The following is a 24,739-nucleotide window of genomic DNA, read 5'->3' on the forward strand; positions in this document are numbered from 1 at the left end:
TGCTAGTTGGTATCGAAGATTTGTCAAAAATTTTTCTTTAATAGCAGCGCCACTTCATGACTTGACAAAGGGTAAAAGAACTAAAAAGTTCATCTGGACAGAAGAGACAGAAAAGGCATTTTTAAATCTTAAAACGTTACTCACTTCAACACCAGTCATGTCTTGCCCAGATTTTTCAAAGCCTTTTATTATACAGTGTGATGCTTCAGGTAAGGGGATTGGTGCTGTTTTATGCCAAAAAATAAAAAATGTTGACCAACCTATAGCTTACCTAAGCAGAAAATTAAATAATCGTGAACAGTTGTACTCAACTTCGGAACGGGAACTTTTGAGCATACTGCATGCTATAGAAAAATTTAGACCTTATATAGAGGGTACACATTTCACTGTTATCACAGATCATAGTGCTCTCAAAACATTACATAGCATGAAGGATCCACACGGTAGATTGGGACGCTGGGCCATGAAGTTGCAACAATTTAATTTTGACATAATTCATCGACCAGGTAGGAGTAATGTAGTCCCAGATGCTTTATCTAGGTCTATTAATACACTTGTAGGTATAGAGGAAATTAATTTACAGATTTTAGATAGCCATAAAGATGAGTGGTATACAAGTAAAATAGCAAAAATTCAAAGTGGACAAAATAGTAGTCATGACTGGCAGATAAGAGATGGTATACTATACAAGAAAATTTTGTTGAAACAATATCCTGATAAAACAAACGAATGGAAAGTAGTCATCCCAAAGTCCTTGCAAGCTGATGTTTTAAAATACTGTCATGATGATATCAAGTCAGGTCATTTGGGAGTACGGAAAACGTTATATAGGATAAAACAATATTACTTCTGGCCAGACATGCTAAGGGCAGTCAAGCAATACATAGGTAAATGTGAAACATGCGCGAAGGTTAAAGTGTCACAAAAATTACCCTTTGGTCACATGGGGCAACCTAGAAAAGTTACTGGCCCATGGCAGGTGATTTCTTTGGATTTAATGGGACCATTTCCAAAAAGTAAAAACTTTAAAACAATGCTTTTGGTAATTACCTGTTTGTTTAGTAAATTTACACTGTTATTCCCCCTGAGAACGGGGAAAGCTGATAAAATTTGTGAAATTTTAGAAAATCAGTTTTTGTTATTCGGTCGTGCTTCAGCTATCATTTGTGATAACGGAAAACAATTTGAATCAAATTTATTTAAGGATCTTGCGAATAAATATGACACTCAAATTTGGTACACCCCTCACTATCATCCACAGAGTAATCCTACCGAGCGTGTCAACAGAGTTATTGGTACTATGATAGCTGCTTATATTAGTTCTAAAAAACATAATGAATGGGATAAACATCTACAGGAATTCGCCCATGCCATTCGAACAGCAGTTCATGAGACTACGGAATACACGCCATCATTTTTATTTCTTGGCCGTGAAGCATCATTTCCACTCAAAATTTCCAATAAATCTGGTTGCACACAATATTTGGCTTATGACGAACAAGTTCTTGTTGATCGTGACGAATATCTATTGAACCTAAAGAAACGACCCGAACTGTATAAAGAAGTAGAACTAAGGCTTAAAATGGCCCATGACAAAAGTCAAAAGTTCTATAACGAGAAACGTCAAGTAGCAAATTTTAAAGAAGGAGATGTAGTTTGGAAAAGGACGAAATATTTTTCTAAAGCTGGAACAAAATTTATGGCTAAATTAGCACCGAAATTTGAAAGAGCCATCATAACTAAAAAACTATCGGATAATGTTTTTCACTTGAACAACGTTTATGGGAAATCTATTGGTATCTGGCATGCCAAAGATTTGAAGACATTTTGGCGTGACAGTCCGGAGAAGAAATAAAATATATACTTACTTATGGGATATATTTTCTTTCTTCTCTGTGTTGGGGGAATATTATGTAGGTATTAGCTTAGTAGTACTGGTTTCTTATTTTCACGCCGGTCGTTGCGATAGCCGACAGCGCAGTGGTCGAGTGGCCAGACGTATGACGCCGCATCCGAGTTCGAATCCTAGTCTAAAAGTTGTACTTTTTCTACTTTTTATGTTTTATAATTTGTTTTCACATATCGCGGAGACGATGTGCGGTCACGGCCATTTAGCGGTCAGCTGTCTAATAGGACAGAACGATATTTGGTGGATATAATTACGTTATTTGAGCTATTTTGATTTTATCAAGAAATCTTATAATCGATTTGCAATGTGCGGTCGATAATTAAGTGAGTGAGATTTGTGTTCCAAAAAGGGGTAAGCTGCACAAATTGTTTTGTAGATTAAACTATTTGCCTAGCTTTGCATAGTTTTGTGCTTAAAATATTCTTTCTATTGTCGTAGCCTGAAGAAATGCCCTTTTTAACCCTGGCACTATAAAATTACTAAACCCCTGAGATCAGCTAGCCGAGGTCCACTGGTTTTTGGCAGAGTTCCGATCCTTCATCAAAAAACTCTCCTGGCGTCCAAACTAATTAGGCTTTTAGTATATAGGCATAACGTAGAATTAGTTTTAGCTTGCAGTAATTAGCTGTAGTTAACTTGTAATGTCTCTGTAATGTCTCTGTAATTAAATGTTTTATATATAAAGTGTCTCAGTGTGTTATTTTACGTAAACCCGTAACAACATAAATAACTACTCTATTGCATCTTATCTTTCTATATCAATTTACCTATCTCTCTTATCATATCAATTTAAAATTGTTTTATATCAAACATTGTTTATTTGTTGGAAACAGGTAAAACAATACAACAACTTAATTTTAATATTCTATGCTATAAATATACAATAAATCATATTTTGTAACTTGGAATATTGGTTCACTCCCAGGCCCCCATCAATACAAATTTATTTTGTATTATTTTAATTGAGGATGATTATATTGGTTATATGCTCTAATATATATGTGGATTAAACCAAAGAGCACAGCTTATCCATTAATATGTTAATGATAGCATTTCAGTATAAGATTATAAATAGATTATTTTTCAAAATCAGTGATTTAAATTTTATTCTATATATATCTGTCATAATATATATCTGTCTTTCTTGCTCATTCCAAATTATGACAATCCCATTACTTACCTATACAATATGTTTATTAAATATAATTACATTAATTCATATAACGTTTATAAAATTGTATTATTTTTTCTAGAAAAAATTAGGCTATAGAATATTATGTATACATTTAATAAAAACAATCTATTCTGTTTAATTAAATCATATGGTTTTAAATATATATTTTTATAATTTTATTATCTATACACTTCATAATGGTTAATCTGTGTGAAGGAAAAATAAAAAACAAAGGTTTTTTTGTCTATTAGGTCTAACATCAGGAGATTTATTTTTTTGCTAACAACAATGCCCAACTGTATTATAGCCATTTCTATACTGATACACGAAAAAGACTAAACGTCTCACGTTTCGCTTTAATTTATTTTCGCCGTAGAGATAGGGCCATTGCGACCGGGTTCAAGAAATTAAAGAATTTTCCCGCCGACACGCCGCACCTAATGACCGAAACATGTCAATCACAATAATTGACAGCCTGGCACCAGACTATTTTCGTTCGGCCCGCGATCCCGGCACTAAAAAGAAGCTTTTTCCGACCAAAACACAAACCAAAGCGTCACAATAAAATACTCTTTGTCACCTGTCAATATTGTAACCTCAAACTTTGCGAAATCAACAACGTAACGTGCATTTGTCAAAACGTTAAACCTATTAACTATGCAAAAACAGTTGAACATATATAATGTACAGTTCTGGGTAAATAAAGATAAGTACATAATTGTTACGCGTACGGCAAAACATGACGGAAGATTCAAGACAAAACACGGCCATTTTCGTTTGTGTGTATGTTAGAAGTTAAAGTTTAGAAATTTACCCTTTCCACGTCCAGGTCGGTCCCACTGCACAGTCTCTTACCACCACCACCGTTGTAAGCCATTGTACACCACAATACAAACACAAATCACACCGTAACTCGATAAGCTGTTGCCGAACACGAGTAAACCACCTCCTTCCGAGGTTGAGAGCAGACTGGAAGACCGAATGGGTTTCAACTAGCCGCGAATGAACGGGAGCAACTGGAACGAAACCATAGACTAATGTCAGAAACCCATTCCTACAGATAGCATTTAAAAAATTGTAATTGAATAAAATAAAAACCCTCCAAGCTACTTGACACTGGCAAAGTACATTGTGCTGTTTTGGCACTACGAAAAGCCATAAATCAAAAGAAGAAGAAGAAGAAGAAAATAAAAACCGAAAAAACAAAAGATTTTGAATCTGTTTCACGACTTACAAACTTCGTGGATAAGCATGAGTCTTCTTCTTCATTATTTTTGTGCATATTGATTTGAAAACGACGATTACTACTAAACTAGCACCTAGGAATAATAATGAACGTTAGTTAACTCAAGTTCATAGAACTGGTTTCAGTCAACTGTCAAGATATTTTGTAGGAACTCTGAGGTGTCTGGAGTTTTGTTTACAAATAAAAATTTAAAAATAATTTAAAATGGATGAAGAGGATGAAATTAAAATAGAATATAACGAAATATATGAGCGTGATCCTTTACGGGGAGATTCCCAAGAAGATCAAATCCTTTTTGAGGTAACTTTAATTATGTAGCGCAGCAGTTTCGTAAGTTATCAAAGGTGTCTAAAATTTGCGCCGATGTCCCAAATTATTTATTTAATTTATTTATTAACAGCTGTCCACTAGACGTGTTATTTATAGAAAATATAAAACATCATCATAACAACCTATCACCGGCCCACTACGGGGCACGAGTCTCCTCCCACAGTGAGCAGGTTTTAGGCCAAAGTCCACCACACTGGCCCAGTCCGGATGGGTAAACTCCACTTCACTCGTTTATAACATAATGGAGGAATATAAACGATTTGGTGTGAATTGCTCTAACTTCATAGCTTAATATAAATTAACTGTGAGACAGTGATAAAAGTAAAAAAATACCGGGCTAAGTTTGTTGTGGGCTCTTCTTAGACCAGAGCGCGTTTGGACCCTCGTAGCTTTAGGTTTAAGTTGGCAAAGAAAGTTATCACCATCCCCTTACAATTATGTAAACATAAATGTATGAATGCTTCATAAGTGCCTGTGATAGGCCTACATGAATAAAGAAATTTTGAATTAGAATACATATTTATTTATAAAATATTGTAATTATATGCATCTTTGCTCAGATTTATAAATTCCTTCCTATTCTCGCCTGCGCTTACGGCTTGTGAGGTTGTTTCCATAGGATTAAGAGTAGCCTTTCTCAATAAGAGCTGAGGCACTTGTATGTCTTGCAAAATATTGCTTGCCAATTGCCAATTTCAATGAATTTTTTAAAGAAAAAATATTGGGAAAAACCGAAGGTTTAGCCAAAATAGCGAAAATTTGAATTCAAATAGAAGGTATTTTAGGTACTACAAAGTTCACCAGGTCATATTATAATAATTAACTATGATATGGTATTCAATTTTCAGATTGAAGACTTATGTGAAGATACTAATGGAACTGATGATGACAACTTCCAGTTGCACAAGAACAATTCAAACAAGTTAGATCAACAAACTGATTTGGTATTTTTTTTTATGCTAGAGTAATGTCAATAACCTATAAGAGTCCTTAGGACACATGGCCTCACAGGAGAGTTTGCTCATAATAACCACCATGAGCAGACGGGTTGGTGAGTGTACAAGACGGTAGTAGTACCACCCATTTTACTGTTGTAAAAGGCAACTAAGGGAATGGGTGTTCCCATAGAAAGAGAATTGACAATTGTTTTCTAATCTGCCGTAACCAGCAGCACAACACTGCTTCAAAGTTGTTCAAAGTTTGACGACCGATTGGCGCAGTGGGCAGCGACCCTGCTTTCTGAACCAAGGCAGTGGGTTCGATTCCCACAACTGAACAATGTTGTGTGATGTACATGAATGTTTTTCAGTATCTGGGTGTTTAAATGTATATTATAAGTATTTATGTATATCATTCATAAAGATATTCACCAGGCATCTTAGTACCCATAACACAAGCTACGCTTACTTTGGGGCTAGATGGCGATGTGTGTATTGTCGTAGTATATTTATTTACTAAAAAAAAAAAAGTCAACATATCCTTTTAAATTTGCAGAATATAAATGAAAATTATACAACATGGTTCCAATCCAAAGACCCAAATGGAAAACTTTTATGTAATTTTTGTGAATTAAAATATTCAACTGTGCAAACATTGCGCCATCATATGAAGAGAAAACACACTGAGGATGCAAAAAAGATATGCAAAAAAATGATTAACAATAAAAGAAACAAAAAACATACATGTCATGTTTGTAGAAAACGATTCAAAAACTTGTTGGATTTAAAATCTCATATGTCAGAACATTCTTTAAAATTGGTAGAGACATCTTGTATGCATTGCAATGCTACATTTAGTACCATAGAAGAATTGACCGAACATATTTATATGAAACATCAAAAAGGAAATAAAATTGCATACATGTGTAAATTATGTGGTTACCGTACATCAAAAAAATCCCATTACAGACAGCATTGTGATACTCATCTAGAGAATAAAGTATTGTTATGTAAATTCTGTGATTACACAACAAACTATTCGCCGAATTTAAGAATACATGAACGTATTCATACAAATTACAGACCGTATTTGTGCGATTTTAATGATTGTAATTACAGAAGCGCTGCAAAATCTGCATTAAGAAGTCATCAATTAAAGCACTATCCAAATGAAAACATGCTTTTTTGTGATAAATGTAGTTATTGTACAGTTTATAAACAGTCATTGAAAAAACATCTAGATAGTCATCAAAGGAATTCTGTAAGAAAAAAAAAACCAATGGAGAAGTAACAAAATTAAAAGTTTTTTAAATTGAGTATAATATTTTATTTACACATTAATACAGAGCTTTTTACTAATAAGAATTACTATTCTACAAATATATACAATGTTTCGAGATAGTTATATTATGCTGTCATAAACCAAGTCAATATAATACTTAAGATTATGTACTTGGAAATTCAAGTACTGCTTAAGCAAAATAAACTCAACCAGTTCCATAAACATTTATGGTGGTGTGTAACTTCATGGATTACTTGCATTGACTCATATCGCATAAAAATCATAAAATTTAAACAGGCATAGCTTAGTTAAGGTTATAAAATATAACTTTTAAAAATAATGCTAAATACCACAACGATAAAGGTAATAATCAATGTGGCGCTGGTTTGTGTCCATCAACATAGAAATTTCTTGTTGCTTTTGGTAATGATAACTCCATGCCTTCCATCTCCTTTGTTAAGGTGATTTGACAACCTGAAAAGAGATCCCCCCGTTTGAAATTCAAAAGTTAATGTTCGAAACATCAGTGTTGAGGGATGAATCAAAATGTTTATGCTCCCGGCTGCTGCAATAAGTTCTACAACAGCTAAGTTTCCCATTAGTTAACAATTTTCCACTCATAGCACAAAAATAATAAGGCTAAAAAATGCCATTTATTCAGAAATTGGAAATATGACAACCAGACATGTAAGAGAAATTACAGTAAGTATACCAGCTGTTGAAGTATTTAATACCAACCTAATCTAGAATTTTCCTTTAAAAATGGTGCCATGTCTAACAAATCATCTTCTTTTTCCTCCGGTTCTGTCAACTTGTCCATATAATCTTGGTGTACGTACACATGACAAGTCGTACAAGCTAGGGACGCCTCACATGCACCTGTAAATAATATAATACAAATTTTTAAACATTTTAGTATTCAATCTTTTTAGAAAAGCCATCATCTGTGTTTTAAGAACCATAAATCCTGTTAAGATGAATGATAATATATTGTTTGAGATAAGCTATGCCTATACAATGTTTGATGTGCAACTGTAAAGGCTTATATTATTAACTTCTACTACTAATTAACCTGGTGATTTCCATTATTGCAAGTATTCTAGACAGAGTTAAGAACATATTGTAACTGTGTACACAGCTAATATTGAAGCATCAAAAATCCACTTTAGTAGTGTTTCTCTAAATGGCGGTTAGTCACTTCCCTCCAATTATTATTGATACCTCTAATGTTCTAAAGTCTAAACGTTTACCATAAAATGGGGACAATTTTGTGACCTAGCAAAACTATACTGGTTTGAATTGCAAAGTGTGCGGGCGTTTTCACTGTTAATAATGGCTGAATGAGGGCAGCAGGACAGAAGATGTATACATGCGTGCCAAATTAATATAGGTAACAAAGAAACAAACAAATAGACACACATAATATAATATAAGTATGAAAATGTTGATATCATGCAAATGCTCAGAGTGTGCTGACTTTGCTGACTTTGCAATCAAAAGGAGATTTTTATGTAATATATCTTCATATGCAGCCAAAAGATGGCGGCTAACTTACTAACAAAACCATCAAAGAGGGTTCACATCAGACCATTTATAGTTTTACTACACTATAACAACCCTCTAGTTCGAAGAAGACATTACAGAGCATTGAAAGACCCCCGATGAAGCAAATACAGATTATCATCAAGTTGCAGGGCCTCTGGACACAAGCGGCTCAAGACAGTGGTATTTGGAACTCAATACAAAAGACCAGTGTTCAGCAGTGGACATCCATGACATGATGATGTTGTGCCATCCACGCATAACATAGAAAAAGAGCGAGAAGAATAGGGATAAATATATACCTTCCATTTCAATTCCATATCTATGTGCCAAGTACAAAGCATTGTCACCAATTTTGCCTCTCACTTTGGTCTTGTTACCATCTTTGTCTATATAAACTATATTAACTCTGAAAGGAAAATATTATTTCATTACAACTGGTATAACTGGACTAAAGTTGGTTAACAGTGGACTCTGCCGCCCAATTAGGTAACTCATGAAACACACGTGGCTAGTAATCAGGGTTCGAAAATATCTGACATTTATTATAAATATCAAAATATTGGATATATATCACATCTTATATTAAGTTTTATATATATCAATTTTGAAGAAAACTAAATTATTACTTTATTGTATTATTTACGAACACTATTTGCATAAGTGTAACATGAACACACTAAAATTATTTAAAAAAAAAAATATTTTTAATGTTTTACTTAATAATCAGACAAAACATAATAAAACGTAGAAGTTTACATTAAAAGTTGCAATTTTTGTTCTACACCTTTTTTTTAACTCGATAGTTTGTGAAATATGAATTATTCAATATTTTACATGCTTTACTTATTCTGCAATGTAACATCTACAACAGCGCACAAACCATGACTTTATTGCGTGTTCACTTACACAACTATGCAATGTTGTGGAAATTGAAATCACATGGACTGTGCACCGCACAAATGTGTCTACTATCCTGAGTATGTGCCTCTAGTCTATGTGCTTGAAGGCAGCTCTCACTTTTTGGCATAATATCCGTCTGGACTAAAATAATATCAAGTATTTTAATTTTTAAAATATAAAGGGGTGTATACTAATAAACTTCTCCTATTCCGTTGCTGTGCTTTGGTATGTGGATAAAATTATTTTATCTTAATTATAATATTGTTGGGATATATTTATTGTCTCGTGAATATGCAACCGTCCTGCACGCAATAGCAAATCCACTGACGTGCTATTGTTGTGCGTACTGACTACGAGTAGGAAAAGAAAAAAATGAAAAACATCTTCACATCGGAATCGGATGTTGCAGAAAGAACAGCAGAAGGGCGTTCGCCGAATAATCTCAATGATACTAAATAAATTTATCTTGTAACTTACACCTCGTCTTCCGATTTTGGATCTTGCCATTCGTATTCACCATGTCTTAAGCCTGAAAGGAATAACCTAATAGTTATCAAGTTATATTTGCAACTTAAAAAAACAACTATTAGATATTTCACCATAACTCTGTTACATACTTGGAGTAACACAAAATAGTCTTTTTTTTACAGGAAACTGCGTTTTTATTATTTTTGCATTACAACTCACGCGGAGCAATTTCAAAGTTCTAATCATTTTGACTGAATTATCCTGAACTCATAATTTATTTTGAAATGTAAATAGAACATTAATTTTAAGGTTAAAACCACAGACAAGTATTCAAGTAAATAAATACTACCAAAGATAGTATACTGATTAAAATCAATCTCAACGTTTTAAACGTGAAAATATATCGATACATAAGTATATTTCGATTAAAAAAAAATAATTACGAGACGTGTTTAAGAGGACTAATGATTTTGAGTGATGAGCTGAAAATTTTGTTGCTAATATTGTGTCTGAAATCTCTAAAATCTAAACATAAGAGTTGTTGAAAATTGTGAGGTGTACGCAGACAGTCATGGGCTCATAATATATAATGAGAAAAAGAGTGAATACATGATCTTTAGGGCCAAAGGTATGCCGATGAAAGAGTGTGCAGTGAACTGTATCGTACTGAATGGTCGCCCGCTTAAATATGTTAAGCATTTTAAATATCTAGGACATGTTGTTACCGATGACCTTAAAGATGATGCAGACATAGAACGAGAGCGTAGGGCTTTGGCGGTGCGCTGTAATATGTTGGTCCGCAGATTTGCCTGTTGTAGCCATGAAGCAAAAGTTAGTTTGTTCAAAGCCTTTTGTCAAACCTTTTATGGGGGACGGGATCCCTAAGGACCAACTATACACAGGCATCGCTAAACACCCTACGAGTTCAGTATAATGATGGTTTCAGAATGCTGTTTGGGCTTACCCCGTTATTGTAGAGCATCAGAAATGTTCGCGAGGGCTCATACTGATGACTTTTTTGCCATCAGAAGAAAACGAATAGCATCGTTGATGAAAAGAACGTGGGTAAGCAGTAACGGCATTCTGAAAGCTCGAATAAATCGATACTACTCTCCAATTTACAAGTTGTATATTAAACTCCACGTAGGGTTGCCTGGACGCAGAAATTTTAATTTGTAACTTTTTTTTATATTGCATATTAATATTTAATGTAAGTTTTTTTTTTTATTTAGTTTAGTTTTTAATTATTCTATTTATGTTATAGTGTAGTGCGTAGTGATGGGTCATAGATACCAAATAAATAAATAAATCAATAATTGTCAGGCGTAAAGTAGAGCTGTCCTACTACTCAAAGGACAAATGCAATTACAAATGTCCGAATTCCACGGAATTAAAAAATCTGACTTTAGGACCTAGGGCCGAATAAATTTAATCTTCTTACAAAGTTGTGCGGTATGTTGTATACAATGTTTTCTGTGGAAATTTACCATAGTTTAGAGCACAGCTTTAGAGGTTTGGTTCACCAGAATTGGCACCATTAACGAATGTCTAATGGCTGATTGGGATTTGAGAAATAAAATATCCCTTTTCATGTGTGTTTTCCCAAATTTGCAATTATTTGTTATGACGTCGAGGCGCTTCGCATATTCGGAATCATGATCAAATGAAGATCTAGATTAGGTGTTGAAGACGAAACCTGTTTCTTTTAAGACCCTCCCAAAACTCCTAAAACCACGTACTTTTTTTCAAGCCTAGGAACCGTAGGTACCTGCGCTCTCCGCAATTGTTTTATACGAAATACGAATTTAAAAAAATATATTATTTATTAGGACAATAGATATGTGTCAAGTTGGAAGTCATAAAGAAAATATTTCAAATAACTTAAAGGTAAAACACCTAACCTATTTTAAACAGTACCTAACTTTGGTAAATTAAATGAATGCTAAAAAAATAATAAAATAATTTGTATTAAAGATGTATACCTTACCGACACCATAACTGGCAACCCTTGATAATAAACGTCATTTCTTTCACATTCTTGAAAAACGTCAACAACATCCATATTGCCCATTTTTCGTAATGAGTTTAAAAAATATAATTATTGATTTTCAGTACAAAGGCATTGACGAAGAGTAGACTAGGTGTTATAAATAATGAAACGTACTTAAAGTTATGATTGCTATAAATGCACGGCCATAGTATCTTACGTTGTGAATATTGGTGATAGAATTTTTATTATTAAATGAATACAAGGTGAGTTAAATGATCAAATGACGTGTATATTTTCAATATCGTTATTTTAAAGAACCTTCATTTTATAAACCACATTTTTTATATGTTTCCGTTTATCGTATAAAATGTAAATTATAATTTCGCAGCTGTTAATATTTTGTAACTTATTGTTCATGAAGTTTTTTCATTTATTTTATAACCATTGTAAACCCATGTGCATATAAAATAAAATGTTGTTATTTATTATCTTATCGCTTGATATTGCTTGTGAACTCCCTTGTACATTTGTTATCTACTGTGATCAATGCACAGTTATGTTAAGATTTAAGAGGAATCTGCAATAACATTATAAAATATCTATCATATGATTTAAAATCATTAAGGGCACGATTTTACAACAGCAGAAATAAACCTATTATTTTTAGTTTTTATTTTTTTATATCTTGAATACAAAAAAAAAAACAATATTTGTTTATTTCAAGTAGGCTTAGTTTCAGAAGTGCTCATAAGCACTTTTGAAACCTCAAGTTGGTCTGTTGGTTATTATATTTTACTGTCCACTTTTATCAGTTATAAGACATATTTATATTAAATTCATAACTTTATTCAGACAACAATGATCCATTAATAAAATTACATAAAAAAGCATAAAAAAGCAAACAATGTTAATATTTTATCAATAAAAGGACATCTCTGCAAATGCTTACTATCAAATGTAATGGAGGTTTTTAGAATAATAAAAATATACTTTCATTATGAAGACCTCTTTGTACTTTTTAGTTTTTATTTTTTTTTTAATTTTTTATATTAAAGGTTGCTTAAACAAAATAAGACAAACTAATACAAATTAAGTTCAGGTATTACCAGTTTTTAAAAAAAGTTGATACCCAAAGATAGGCTTAGTGGTGACCTCAAATGAAAAGCATTGCTTTGCACACAACAGGCTCTAAGGTTCAGTAGCGGTTTGAGTGTAAACCCACCATGCTGCTCCAATTGGTGGACTAAATGCAATGCACGCATTGTGGTTATTGTCAGTAAACTCAACTCTATACCTTGCATACTGAAAAAAGTTCTTTAATGTAAATAACAAATTATGTAACAAACAATATCTTACAACTATTTATGACTTTGTTTGAGTGTTATGCTTTTTATACCTTGTTCAGGTGATTCATATGTTTAACGGAGACTTAATTTCGGTCTAACTTTCAAATCTATACTTACATTCATAAACAATAACTGCATTGCCAATATAAATAATAAGGGGTAGACTTTTGTACTTTTTAGTTATACTTGTTGATGGAACTGCTCTTGGAGAAGAGTATTATGTTTAAAATTACTTTAATAAGTTCTGTTTCAAGCAGATAGCTTATGATGTACTTTAAGATATATACATTGTATGTCATATGTTAAGTTTACCACACATTTCACTGAGGCTATCAAGTGAAGATTATTTTTTGTAATCTGGCTTGTAGAAATTGGAACGTTCAAACAAGTATAACACAAACTTCAATTCTTAGTATAAATTTTCCTATAATAGCCATAAAAATGGGACATAAGATATGCCTTTCTATTATCTGATTTTTTTAAACACATTCTTATCTGCCTTTTGTAATGTAATAGTCAGACATCAATCAACAAGTCAGTAATTGTAATAGCAGACTTAGGCTCTGGGGTGTGTCCTTTTGAGATATTGACCTTCAAGAATGAGGGACAATCAGACCAGGGACATCATATTTCTAACATATATTATTTTTTAATTTTACAGGTTAGTTACTAGATATAAAATATATATGAATGATGGAATCGACAAACACGTCGATCAAAGACGAGAAGCCAGATATAAAAGATATAAAAATCGAGAAAACAGAGGATGACAGTAGAAAAGACCCCACTTCCTTCTTGCCAGAAGAAGCAATGTCTTACGAAATCAAGCCTAAGAAAAAGAAAAAGAAGAAAAAGAAAGTTGTAATGGAAGACCCCTTTAAAGATATAGAGGAGAAAGTCAGTTTACCAACTTCCACATTCTACGATCCAGTTACAGATGCTGATCAGGGATCATTGGATCCAGAAGTTAATATAAAGGTTGAGAATATTGAAGTAGAGTTGGATTTTAATGATGTAAGTAAAAGAGTGAGAGGTTTGAAATCATGGGCTGACAGTTGTTTCAAAATTATAATCCTTATTTTAGGGACATTAGGTTCAGTGGCGTGCACTAGGTTTCTTACCAGGGCAAGCATAAAGCAGGAAAATTGCATGAAACGGCAAAAATTCTCCTCCTATACGAGTTACATATCAATTTTAGGGTAGGCAGTGCTTTTGCGCATGTATGAAGGGCACGCCAGTGTACCAGTTATTCACGGAATACCAGTTATTCAGTGTCAATACACTGAATAACTGGTATTCCGTGAATAACTGGGTGCCAATGCACACTCTGAGTGCCTCCTCGATCCCTAATCAAGATAACGCCATCTAGTGACAATACTGATTCCCAGTTCTTTTACTAGATGGCGCGCTTGATTCGATACAAATCGTAGTTATGTTTAACGCAGTCAAAAAAGGTAGAATATCTCGCACTAAGCACTGACATTAAAAAGGTGCTCTCAGTTGAGTGTTACGTTAATTTGATTTAAAACTCGCTGACTCATAGACGTAAACTCCCCCCCGGCACCTCCAATAGCCTTGGTGACGGCCGCATATTTAATAACTTTTGTTAAATTTTGACGCATATTAAAGTTATTACTATTTAAATAACGCACAGCACACCAAAGCTTATCTAGATAAAATTCTCTTTATAGAGTCTTTAATATTTTTTTTTTGAGCGTTATTAGGCTTAATTATAAGAAATATACACTTGCGAGCAAAACTATGGAATCACCGACTTGTAAATTGCTACGAGCGATTTTAAAAAGTATTTGACTTATGAACATGAATGAAAATGGTACCATCTGAAAGGCTATACTGTTCACTTTAAATTAATACCACATTCATTGAAATTGTACCTGTATTTCGGGAGCTGTCTTAGTTTGAGTGAATCAGAAAGAAACTGTATATGGAGAGAGGAAGGGGTGTATAGCTCCGCGGCCCTTTTTTTTTCTAAAGATACCAGAGACGATTTTTTTTGCGGTGACGATCATTTCGTCTGCTTACGCGGATAAATCAGTTTTGGTAGCGCATTTTCTCCAGTCATTACAGTTAAAAAAATTTAACGACAAATTCATATTTATTACATCTGAATAAATAGGCTTTCTATTGGAGAAAGAATGATTGAAATCAATTCAGTATTTTCGTAGTTTATTGATTATTTTCGAAACTTACTTATTACTCTTTGTAATATTAGAAGTTTAGAATAATCTGCAACCTATTAAAATCCCACTTCCCTGCCTGCACAGGCCTTCTGTCTCATAGGAAGACGGTTTGAGAGCATATACACACAACGCTGCTCCAATGCGGGATGGTGGGCTTTAACGACTATTATCACAAGTTAGTGATAATAACCGGGTCTAAAGGCGTAACTTGCTCTCTAAGGCACGGGTATTGATATTAGAATAAATAAGTTTGAGTACTAAGTATAAATCACTCGTAAAACTTGTATATGTTATTAATATAATTTATGCAAATGCAAAGAAGAGCTGCAATTCAGTGTTATTTAATCGCACTGTCCTGTCTGTGACCTTAAGAATACATTAGAGTGTTCATAACACGACACGTCTTGCAAGTAGTTTTTCTGAGGAAACAAAAAATAAGATTTGATTTGGCTCAACAAGCTTGCAGCTCATTAGCTGATCGCATATTTCAATAAACCGACTGCAAAACATTTAATTTTTATAGTTCTTGTGCGACACAAGGTGACGACCGATATTGATTAATTAAATGTCTTTCGGAGCAACTAGCATCGGTTTGTCTCAACATGCTTGGCGTTATGTAATGTATAGTGGCCTGTTCAAAAAAGTTCAATGGTTTTATATCTTTTCGATAAAATATGTAAAATGATGCAGTCTTAAATGAATGAGACCGGGGGCTGTGTAGCCCCCAATTTAGAGGTCTCATTCATTCTCGATCTCACTTCTGATATGAATTGTATGATGTGATTTGAAAGAATTTATGGCTCAAATTGCAATACAATTAAATATCAGACAAGGGTAGAAAAGTGCCAGCCAATGGGAAAGCACTGCAATACTCAAATTGTGGATGTAAAAAAGTTCCTTGTAACAATTCATCAATGTTAAAAATTGTATACTTTTTGTTAAATTGTTATTTATTATTTATTACTATAAGTTTATGTGGTGCACAATAAAAGTGTATTCATTCATTCATTCAATGTTCAATGCTGCTAGTTGACAGATAATATTTTTAATATAGTATTATTTATGTTACAGTTTGCAAACGACAGTGGCTTGATGCTAGAGGGCCCTCAAAGTGAAGAGAGTCAGGAGCCGGCTGTGAAAATAGAAGAGCAGAACCACGAAGCAGTGCTTCTAACTTTCGAAAGTATACTTAAGGAAAAGAACCTCTTGAGTTACGCCCCAGACGAAAACGTCTTGGGATACAGCTCCATCACAGCCCCCGCACCGAACTATGTCTGCAAAGTATGCCACCTAGTGTTCCAAACACCGAAAACTCTGAGAATGCATCAAAAAAGGAAGCATAAATCTTACCGAAAGTCTTTCAAACATATATGTGATTACTGCGCCATGGCTTATGAACAGAAGAACAGTTTAGTAGCGCATATAAAAAGGAAACACGGACCGAACTCAGTACCTGACGATTCCCAGGAACGAACGTGCGACGTGTGTGCTCTAGTCTTCAAAGGAATAACGAGATTGCGTATGCATATGAGAAGGAAACATGGCTCTTTCGAGGAGTCCTTTAAACATGTTTGCGAAGAGTGCGGATTGACGTATGACAAGCATAGGAGTTTAATCGTCCATATGCAAAGAAAACATTCGAACGCACCCAAACCAGAGTTGGACACTTGGTACAATTGCCCGTTCTGCCCCAAAGTGTTCACCAAAAGGGAGACTTACGCGAGGCATGTTCAAAGGAAACATCGGATAAACGATGACGAGAACGAGAAACAAATGCAGGAACGAGAAAAACGGGAAACCAAGGAATTAATGCATTGCAAGAATGAAGAAACGGGAGAGATTACGTGCAAGGAATGCCCACTTGTTTTCTCTTCATTAAACTTCTTGAAACTGCATATGAGAAGAAAACACAATGCGTTGAAAGATGATTTCAGATTGAAATGTATGATATGCAATCTCTCCTATGATAAAGTTGAAAGTTTAAAACGTCATATTAGAAGGAAGCATGATAAGGGAACTGATTGTGATGTTTGCGAGAAGAAATTCGAAACTCGCGAAATGTATCTCGGCCACACACACAAGAGAATGATTCAGGAATGCCACATTTGCGGTTTAGTGTTCGCGTCTAGAGGGGGGCTATGTAAACATTTACGATGCACCCACAAAATTGAATCACCCAAAACTGTGTTTTGTGATTTGTGCAATGAGAGCTTCCACGATAAACGACAGTTAAAACCTCATTACATGAAAGTTCATTTGAAAGTGTCGTACACATGTCGATTTTGCAAAAAAGTGTTCCGGGCAAAGGAAAGTTACAGACGGCATGTGTTATTAAAACATCCGAATTTCAATCAAGGTCAGAGTCAGCAAAAATGTGATCAATGCTCTGAAATGTTCATAGATGAATTTGAACTGTGCAAACATATCAATAAAGTTCACCATACACCCAACACTGATACAGGTGCCCCAACTGTGGTAGAAGTAAAGAAGGAAGAACTAGATATACCAGCCATGTTCCAATGCACGAAATGTCCAGAAAACTATGGCAGTTGGGAACACCTAAAAGTGCATTATGAGTTGAACCATCAAAAAATTGCAAACACACAGTGTCAAGTCTGTGGTGAAATGGTCCCAGAGTTAGATATACAGAAGCATATCAAACTACACCATACTGATACGACGGTGCAGTGTAGATACTGTGAATTTGAAACAACCAATCGTGCGAGTATGACCCAGCATATGCTGAGACATAAAAATGCAACTACACTACACTGTGATTTCAATGGTTGTAGATACAAAACATATTATGAAGGTGCCATGAACAAACACAAGAGAAAACACGAAGATTTAGGTGTCAAACTTCAGTGTACTCAATGCCCATTCCAGACAATGAATAAATACATTCTAAGATATCACGAGGAAGCTCATGCAACTGGCAAAAAGAAATACATGTGTGACAAATGTGACTATGCAACTATTCTACCAGCTAATTTAGTACAGCATAAATACAAACATTCAGCAGAAAAGCGGTTTAAGTGTGAAGTCTGCCCATTTGCTACGAAGTACAATACGTCGTTGCGTTTTCACGTTAAGAAAAAACATTGTGATCTTCCAACATTCAAATTAATATCAAATTGATTATTTTTTATTATTGTTAATATTTAAGTTTTTGGTGTTATGTCTTTATAAACTTGATTTATTAAAAAGTAATTGACTCTTTAAGTTAATAAAATATCACTTGCTTTAACGGTGAAGGAAAACATCGTCAGGAAACCTGCATGCCTGAGAGTCCTACATAATGTTTTAAAAGGTGTGTGGAGTCCACCAATCCGCACTGGGCCAGTGTGGTGGACTACGGCCTTAACCTTCTCATTGTGGGAGGATACCCATGCTCAGTAGTGAGTTGATGTGATATGATGTCGATGATGAATTGATTCATTATGGTTGCATGCCTTTTCAGATGTGGGAACTACTAATCTGATTTTGAAGGTGTTTTTGCATTTCTTACATATTGTCTAAGAGCAGGTTCTTAGAACATTTTTATTGTTTAAGGCCAAGGAAAAAAAATGCATGAGATGTATACCAGAATGCTGCACCAAATATAACCTACTTATGCAGGATGTGTGAACTTTCATGGCTTAGTCATTAATTAATAGTAGTAATATGCAATTACCACACACCTTTGCATCTCAGAACTGGATTGATTCATAGGAATAGAAACCTTAAGAGTATCAACAAATACAAATAATAAGTTAAGCTTTTTCAAATTTCATAATTTTATAACAACCGAGAACAGCTGATACCCCAAAAAAAGAGGTTAACCTAAATAATTGAGGGAAATTTGCCTAGCATCTACCAGCGTTTACCGGATCAGTCTTATTTTTATTAATTGGTATACCACTGACCTCTATTTACATAATAGAGGTCAATGGGGTATACTCACTTACAATAATATACATTAATAAATCCTCGACAGATGGCGCTATAAAATTGTAATACACAAATCTACAATTAATCCTTGACCGTTATTTGAAACTTTTGGTTGAAGAGGGCACTACTGTTTTCTGCTTTATCTATGTATAATCTGTCCCAATTTATTGACCTCTCGCTCGCACATCTCCCATCTCACCTGGCAGCTCAGCGGTTTGAACCGCGTAAACTTCCATCATTGGCGTCTTGTTTTCTGCGACGCACAGTCGAGTCGTGCTTGAAGGGGTACCTACGTACTTGCTATATTTTATTGCAACTTTGTACATTCAACTCCTTACAATACACGACGTTCTTTGTGAGGGAACCTATCACGTGAGTAATTTACTTATCTACTTTCATGCTGATAATATTTAAACGGTATTACCGTTCGATATAGTTTTATCATTTGGGTTATGTAGATTTGAACAAGAGCTTGCGTGTTCGAATTTCAATCTACCCTCTATTTTTTTTTTTTTTTTTTTTTTTTTGATTTTAAAATTGTGTGTGTTATTTGCTGATTTGAGTTTATTCTATTGTCCCAGATAACTTTATTGCGTGTTAATTGGTTAGAAATGAGTGATAAAGAAGGTGAATTATTTAGCGATAATATTCCGACGAATACCATCAGCGGCGGGTTACGTACCGATAAGCAATCTAAAAGACGGCGTAGCTCTTCTAGTAGTAGCTTCTCGAGCTCCTCAAGTGCTCAGAGTACCTCTTCATCAGCTAGCTCAAATTCTCGAAAGCATAAAAAAGGCAATAAACGTAAAAAGAGGGGCGGCAAACGTAATCGTCATCGTCAACGTGACCGCCGTCTCTTAAACAAGTTGACACAGGAAGTTCAGAAACTTCGAGAACAAACAAATTTAAATTTTTTGAATTCGGATTTAGTTGATGGCAATATTAGCGGGGAACTTTACATCGATGGCAGTGAGCACGAATCCATTAATAAGCAATCGGAAGTACTTACGGAGCCGAACTTCGTATTTGAAATCGAAACGAAGCTCAAGGAACCCTCAGTTCCCAAAGCTCCTCAGAATTATTTAGCGACATTAAAAGAGATTCAACATTTCGAACGTAGTGAGTGGTGTGAAGTTCGATACGCGGAGACTCAGAAGTTATATAATCACACTCCTGGTTTTGTCGAGCTAGAGGCCAATGAGATTAAAGCCTATGATTCATTACGGCATCTAGCCCATTCCGATAAAGCATACGCTGGCTTAACGTTTTGTGTTCTGAAACAACGCGAAGTTTTACAAACTACCCTCCGTAAACTCTTACAATGGGCCCGTGACTCTGAAGTTACTTATGAAGGGCTAAGTGAGAAAATAAACGAACACTTTTTAAATGGTGAGTTTTATAAGACTTCATCGGAACTGCTACAACTAGTTTGTGGCCATCGGGCGGAAGTTGTTCAGATGAGGAGAGACGGTATAACAAATTATCTACGGGATCCTTTAACTAAGGTTGCCGTAAAGAAAGTACCCCCCTCCTGCCGCCATTTGTTTGAAGCTGAATCACTGACCAAGGTACTTGAAAAAGCTGGTGGCGTCCGGAAAGCTTTCCTGCCCTTGAACAGACATGGTTTAAATGCTCCCGCTTCGCAAGCTGGACCGAGCAAGCCTGTACACCACCCCTCGCAGGGGCAGGTGAATCAAAATGTACCTTATCATGGATGTTGCGCTTCCGGGCGCATTTCCCATACAAACCAACCCTCGCAGGGTTGTTTTCATTCTCATCCCTCGCAGGGACAGAGATATAATAACTATAATGACAAACGTCATACATTTTCGAATAGCCACAGAGGTTCCTTTCGTCAAAGAGGGGGCCGTCAAGGGAGCAAGACTCTGGACAGTAACAAAGGACAATTTAACAATCCGAAACGTCATTCAACCTCCTCGGAGAACAACTCTAGAGGAAGAAAACGTAAGTTTTGACAATCAGACATTCAGGGCGGGTCAACTACTTCTATACCGCCGTCGGTGGGCTCAACTGGGGGCTCCGATCTTCATTCAGAAAATATTACAAGGGTATCGCATACCATTTTTCCAAAAACCCCCTCTGGTATTGCCAGATCTAGCGGGCAAGCGGTTCTGTACTCGGACATCAGATCAAATGACAACCGTTGTAAACCAAATGATAAATCACGGTGTTTTAGAAGTAGTCGACCATGCACCAAGTTTTATTTCGAACATGTTCTTGGTTCCAAAGAGCGACGGATCTCACCGACCCATTTTCAACCTGTCGGCTCTCAACGATTACGTAATAACAGACAAATTCCGACTAATAAACGTTTACCGTGTTCCCGATTTTCTACAGTCCAAGGATTGGATGTGCAAAATAGATTTGTCACATTTCCATTTACCGATAAGTGCGTCCCACAGGCGATTTCTTCGACTAGTTTACAGGGGCGAATTGTTACAAATGTCATGCCTACCCTTTGGTCTCAGCACGGCACCAAAGGTGTTCGCTTCCCTGACAAATTAGCTCAAACTCTGAGAGAGCAAGGGATACGTATTATCGTTTATTTGGACGACTTTCTCCTGGCCCATCAGAGTCCACAAGTCCTACAGTCTCAAGTACAAATTGTTTTAGAGAGGCTTCGTTACCTCGGTTGGCAAGTAAACCTAGGCAAGTCAAAGCCTAAGCAAAAGCTCATCTTCCTAGGAGTACAATGGGATACTCGGAAGAACGAAAAATCTTTACCATCAGAAAAAGGTCTCAGTCTCTGTCTAAAGATCACAAATATTCTGAGCAAGGGCTTTGTTACACTAAAAGAACTGCGAAGTTTAGTCGGCTTTCTGAATTTCGCGAGTTTTGTAGTCCCCAAAGGGAGACTACACTATCGAGGCCTTCTCGACCTTCTCAATGTAGCATCCAAAAAGACCACAAGCAGCCGGAATCCGCTTTCAAAGGAGGCATTGAAAAACCTTACCTGGTGGCTCCAAAACCACTGTTTACCGAGTTGTGTTCATTTACCAGCCCCAAATCATTTTCTGGTGACAGACGCATCCGACCTGGCCTGGGGAGCACAATTGGACAGTCGAGCGTTTTCAGGACAGTGGACCGATCAGGAACAGGACTTGCATTGCAATCAGAAAGAACTTCTTGCTGTATTGAAGGTTTTGCAAGTTCAACATCGGTTTCTGAATCGATCCACAGTTCTGTGGCAAAGCGACAACCGAACAGCGGTTTCCTACATTCGGAACGAAGGTGGCACGAAATCTACAGCTCTCATGAAAATTACATTCAAAATTTTTCACTTGTTAGAGCTTCATCAGATCCATCTCTCTGCTTATCACATACCGGGAAAGTACAACAGCCACGCAGATCATCTATCTCGTTACCGATCACCCCCAGAGTGGCACCTTGTACCTGCTTGCACAGAAATAATTTTCAGAAAATTTGGAATTCCTGTTATAGATCTGTTTGCCTCGAAAAATGCACATGTAGTGGCCAATTATGTCTCCTTAGATCAACACGACAGTCAAGCAATGTTCCACAATGCTTTTTCCCACCAATGGAGTTACCAGCTAGCTTGGGTTTTTCCTCCACCTTACTTGATACCCAGGGTGCTAGCACATCTCAATCAAGCACAAGGGACATTTCTTTTGGTTGTTCCTTGGTGGAAGCGGGTGTTTTGGAGATCAGACCTCAAATCCAGGGCGTTGGCAGCGCCATTCACGATACGTCGTCTGGATCGGTACCTGATAGACAAATCGACAGGCCTACCACCTCCCAACGTACGAGAAATGACATTAGAAGTATGGAAATGTGGGGCTGGTCGGAAGATCTAACTGGCTGGGATGATTCTCAATTAGAACTATTATTGTCATCCTGGCGTCCGTCCACACGTAAGACTTACAAAGCAGCATGGAATAGATGGCTTGCTTGGACAAAAACTTGTTCAGTCAATCCATTTAGCCCTAGCGGTTCTAATGTAGCAAAGTTCTTAGCAGACTTACATTTAAAAGAAAAATTATCATACAACACTATTTTATTGCATAAATCTGTTGTATCCACGTTATGCAATACGGAACTATCCGGTCATTTAAGCTCACACGTCCTAGTTAAGCATGTTTTAAAATCAATATCATTGCAGAAACCTGTGAATCATAAGAAATTTGTTTGGAATATTGATATTCTCGTTTCCTATTTAGAAAGATATAATATTGATGAAAACAACTTTTTTCAAACATCTAGACATTGCGCGGTCTTGCTGTTGTTATGTTCAGGTCGTCGTGTACATGACCTAACTTTGCTGGCCGTAGATGATAATCATTTTGAAAAGAAAAGCGACTATCTCATTTTATGGCCGAATTTCGGTTCTAAAACTGATAATTGTGATTACAGACAGTCGGGGTGGAAATTACTAAGAAGCCCTAGAGGAAAGAAAGTTGACCCGGTTTTTTGGGTAAGCCACTGTAAGGAGCTCCTTCACGACAGGCGTGAAGCAGCAAAGTGTTCAAACTTATTTGTACATTTAAGAGGTCAACCTAAAGCTGCATCTAGGACAGTGATTGCTGGATGGGTAAGGACATTATTAGCTGAAGCTGGAATCATCGCGTCCCCGGGTAGTATTCGATCAGCGGTAGCTTCAAAGAACTGGGCTGACAACGTTCCTATAGACGACATCCTATCGCGAGGAAATTGGAGATCTGAAAATACTTTCAGACATTTTTATAGACGGGAAATTATCAAAGTCCCTGCGCAATATGGTATTACTAACTCTTTTGTTCCATATCATTAATTATTTTTCAAATGTATTTGATTGCATAAGTTTTGCTACTTGCCTATATACCTACTAATCTTAAGTAGTAAGGTAAATTATTTTCATGTTGGAGTAACAAGTGAATACCTTTTTGTGTATTTTAATTTTTAATAAATATTTTTCTCATACAATCTAAACCCCTTTTAATAGCTAAGGTCCTCTTGGATCTACGTAAAGCTGTCGTATGAGTACCTACCTACTTTAATCTGTATTTACACATTCTTTTAAGTATAGGTAAAAAGTCACATTGGCGTCCATCTCCACCAGGCGATAACAAACACGTCTTCAACCAAAAGTTTCAAATAACGGTCAAGGATTAATAGCAGCGTTTTACCTGAAAAATAAAACGCTTATTAATACTTACCTTATTTGAAACTTTCCCTTTTATTTCTGCCTGGGTGGGTTTTCGACTCAATGATGGAAGTTTACGCGGTTCAAACCGCTGAGCTGCCAGGTGAGATGGGAGATGTGCGAGCGAGAGGTCAATAAATTGGGACAGATTATACATAGATAAAGCAGAAAACAGTAGTGCCCTCTTCAACCAAAAGTTTCAAATAAGGTAAGTATTAATAAGCGTTTTATTTTTCAGGTAAAACGCTGCTATTAAAAACGTTCGTGAATTACCTATCACCATCTACACCAATCCGCGCTGGGTGGTGGACCACGACCT

At 35.7% G+C, this 24,739-nt stretch overlaps 5 protein-coding genes across 10 annotated transcripts in view; 3 read left to right on the plus strand and 2 right to left on the minus strand.

Moving 5' to 3' along the window:
- The window catches only part of LOC120634789 (heterogeneous nuclear ribonucleoprotein L), a 442,186-nt gene extending 438,084 nt beyond the window's left edge, over nucleotides 1–4,102 (minus strand). For 4 of the 5 annotated variants that reach the window (XM_039905592.1, XM_039905591.1, XM_039905590.1 and 1 more), the window contains exon 1: nucleotides 3,898–4,102. In XM_039905592.1, the coding sequence (XP_039761526.1) occupies nucleotides 3,898–3,960 (63 nt within the window). In that variant the 5' untranslated portion in view covers nucleotides 3,961–4,102. The remainder of the gene's footprint in view (nucleotides 1–3,897) is intronic. The other variant, XM_039905593.1, reaches the window with a different exon arrangement.
- Nucleotides 4,103–4,254: 152 nt separating this feature from the next.
- LOC120634929 (PR domain zinc finger protein 5-like) lies at nucleotides 4,255–6,914 on the plus strand. Its single transcript, XM_039905822.1, has 3 exons — nucleotides 4,255–4,629; nucleotides 5,508–5,603; nucleotides 6,154–6,914. The coding sequence occupies exons 1-3, from the start codon at nucleotides 4,534–4,536 to the stop codon at nucleotides 6,886–6,888; spliced, it is 927 nt and encodes a 308-aa protein (XP_039761756.1). The 5' UTR covers nucleotides 4,255–4,533; the 3' UTR covers nucleotides 6,889–6,914.
- A 1-nt stretch (nucleotide 6,915) lies between these two features.
- On the minus strand, nucleotides 6,916–10,113 carry LOC120634930 (adrenodoxin-like protein 1, mitochondrial). The gene is made up of 5 exons (XM_039905823.1): nucleotides 9,942–10,113; nucleotides 9,802–9,853; nucleotides 8,724–8,830; nucleotides 7,618–7,758; nucleotides 6,916–7,353 (listed from the first exon to the last, which is right to left on the minus strand). The coding sequence occupies exons 1-5, from the start codon at nucleotides 10,036–10,038 to the stop codon at nucleotides 7,250–7,252; spliced, it is 501 nt and encodes a 166-aa protein (XP_039761757.1). The 5' UTR covers nucleotides 10,039–10,113; the 3' UTR covers nucleotides 6,916–7,249.
- Nucleotides 10,114–11,838: 1,725 nt separating this feature from the next.
- LOC120634868 (oocyte zinc finger protein XlCOF6-like) lies at nucleotides 11,839–18,561 on the plus strand. The gene is made up of 3 exons (XM_039905710.1): nucleotides 11,839–12,045; nucleotides 13,790–14,142; nucleotides 16,401–18,561. Exons 2-3 carry the CDS (start codon nucleotides 13,819–13,821, stop codon nucleotides 18,465–18,467), a joined length of 2,391 nt encoding a protein of 796 aa, XP_039761644.1. The 5' UTR covers nucleotides 11,839–12,045; nucleotides 13,790–13,818; the 3' UTR covers nucleotides 18,468–18,561.
- Nucleotides 18,562–19,365: 804 nt separating this feature from the next.
- Nucleotides 19,366–24,669, plus strand: LOC120634945. 2 transcript variants are annotated; one of them, XM_039905843.1, is made up of 2 exons: nucleotides 19,366–19,631; nucleotides 23,652–24,669. In XM_039905843.1, the coding sequence occupies exons 1-2, from the start codon at nucleotides 19,405–19,407 to the stop codon at nucleotides 24,046–24,048; spliced, it is 624 nt and encodes a 207-aa protein (XP_039761777.1). In that variant the 5' UTR covers nucleotides 19,366–19,404; the 3' UTR covers nucleotides 24,049–24,669. The 2 variants fall into 2 exon arrangements, with proteins under 2 accessions (XP_039761777.1, XP_039761778.1); XM_039905844.1 differs by lacking the exon at nucleotides 19,366–19,631 and adding an exon at nucleotides 20,481–21,224.
- The last annotated feature ends 70 nt before the right edge of the window (nucleotides 24,670–24,739 follow it).

The sequence above is a fragment of the Pararge aegeria genome, chromosome 25 (genome assembly GCF_905163445.1).
Source record: "Pararge aegeria chromosome 25, ilParAegt1.1, whole genome shotgun sequence".
Classification (NCBI taxonomy): domain Eukaryota; kingdom Metazoa; phylum Arthropoda; class Insecta; order Lepidoptera; family Nymphalidae; genus Pararge; species Pararge aegeria.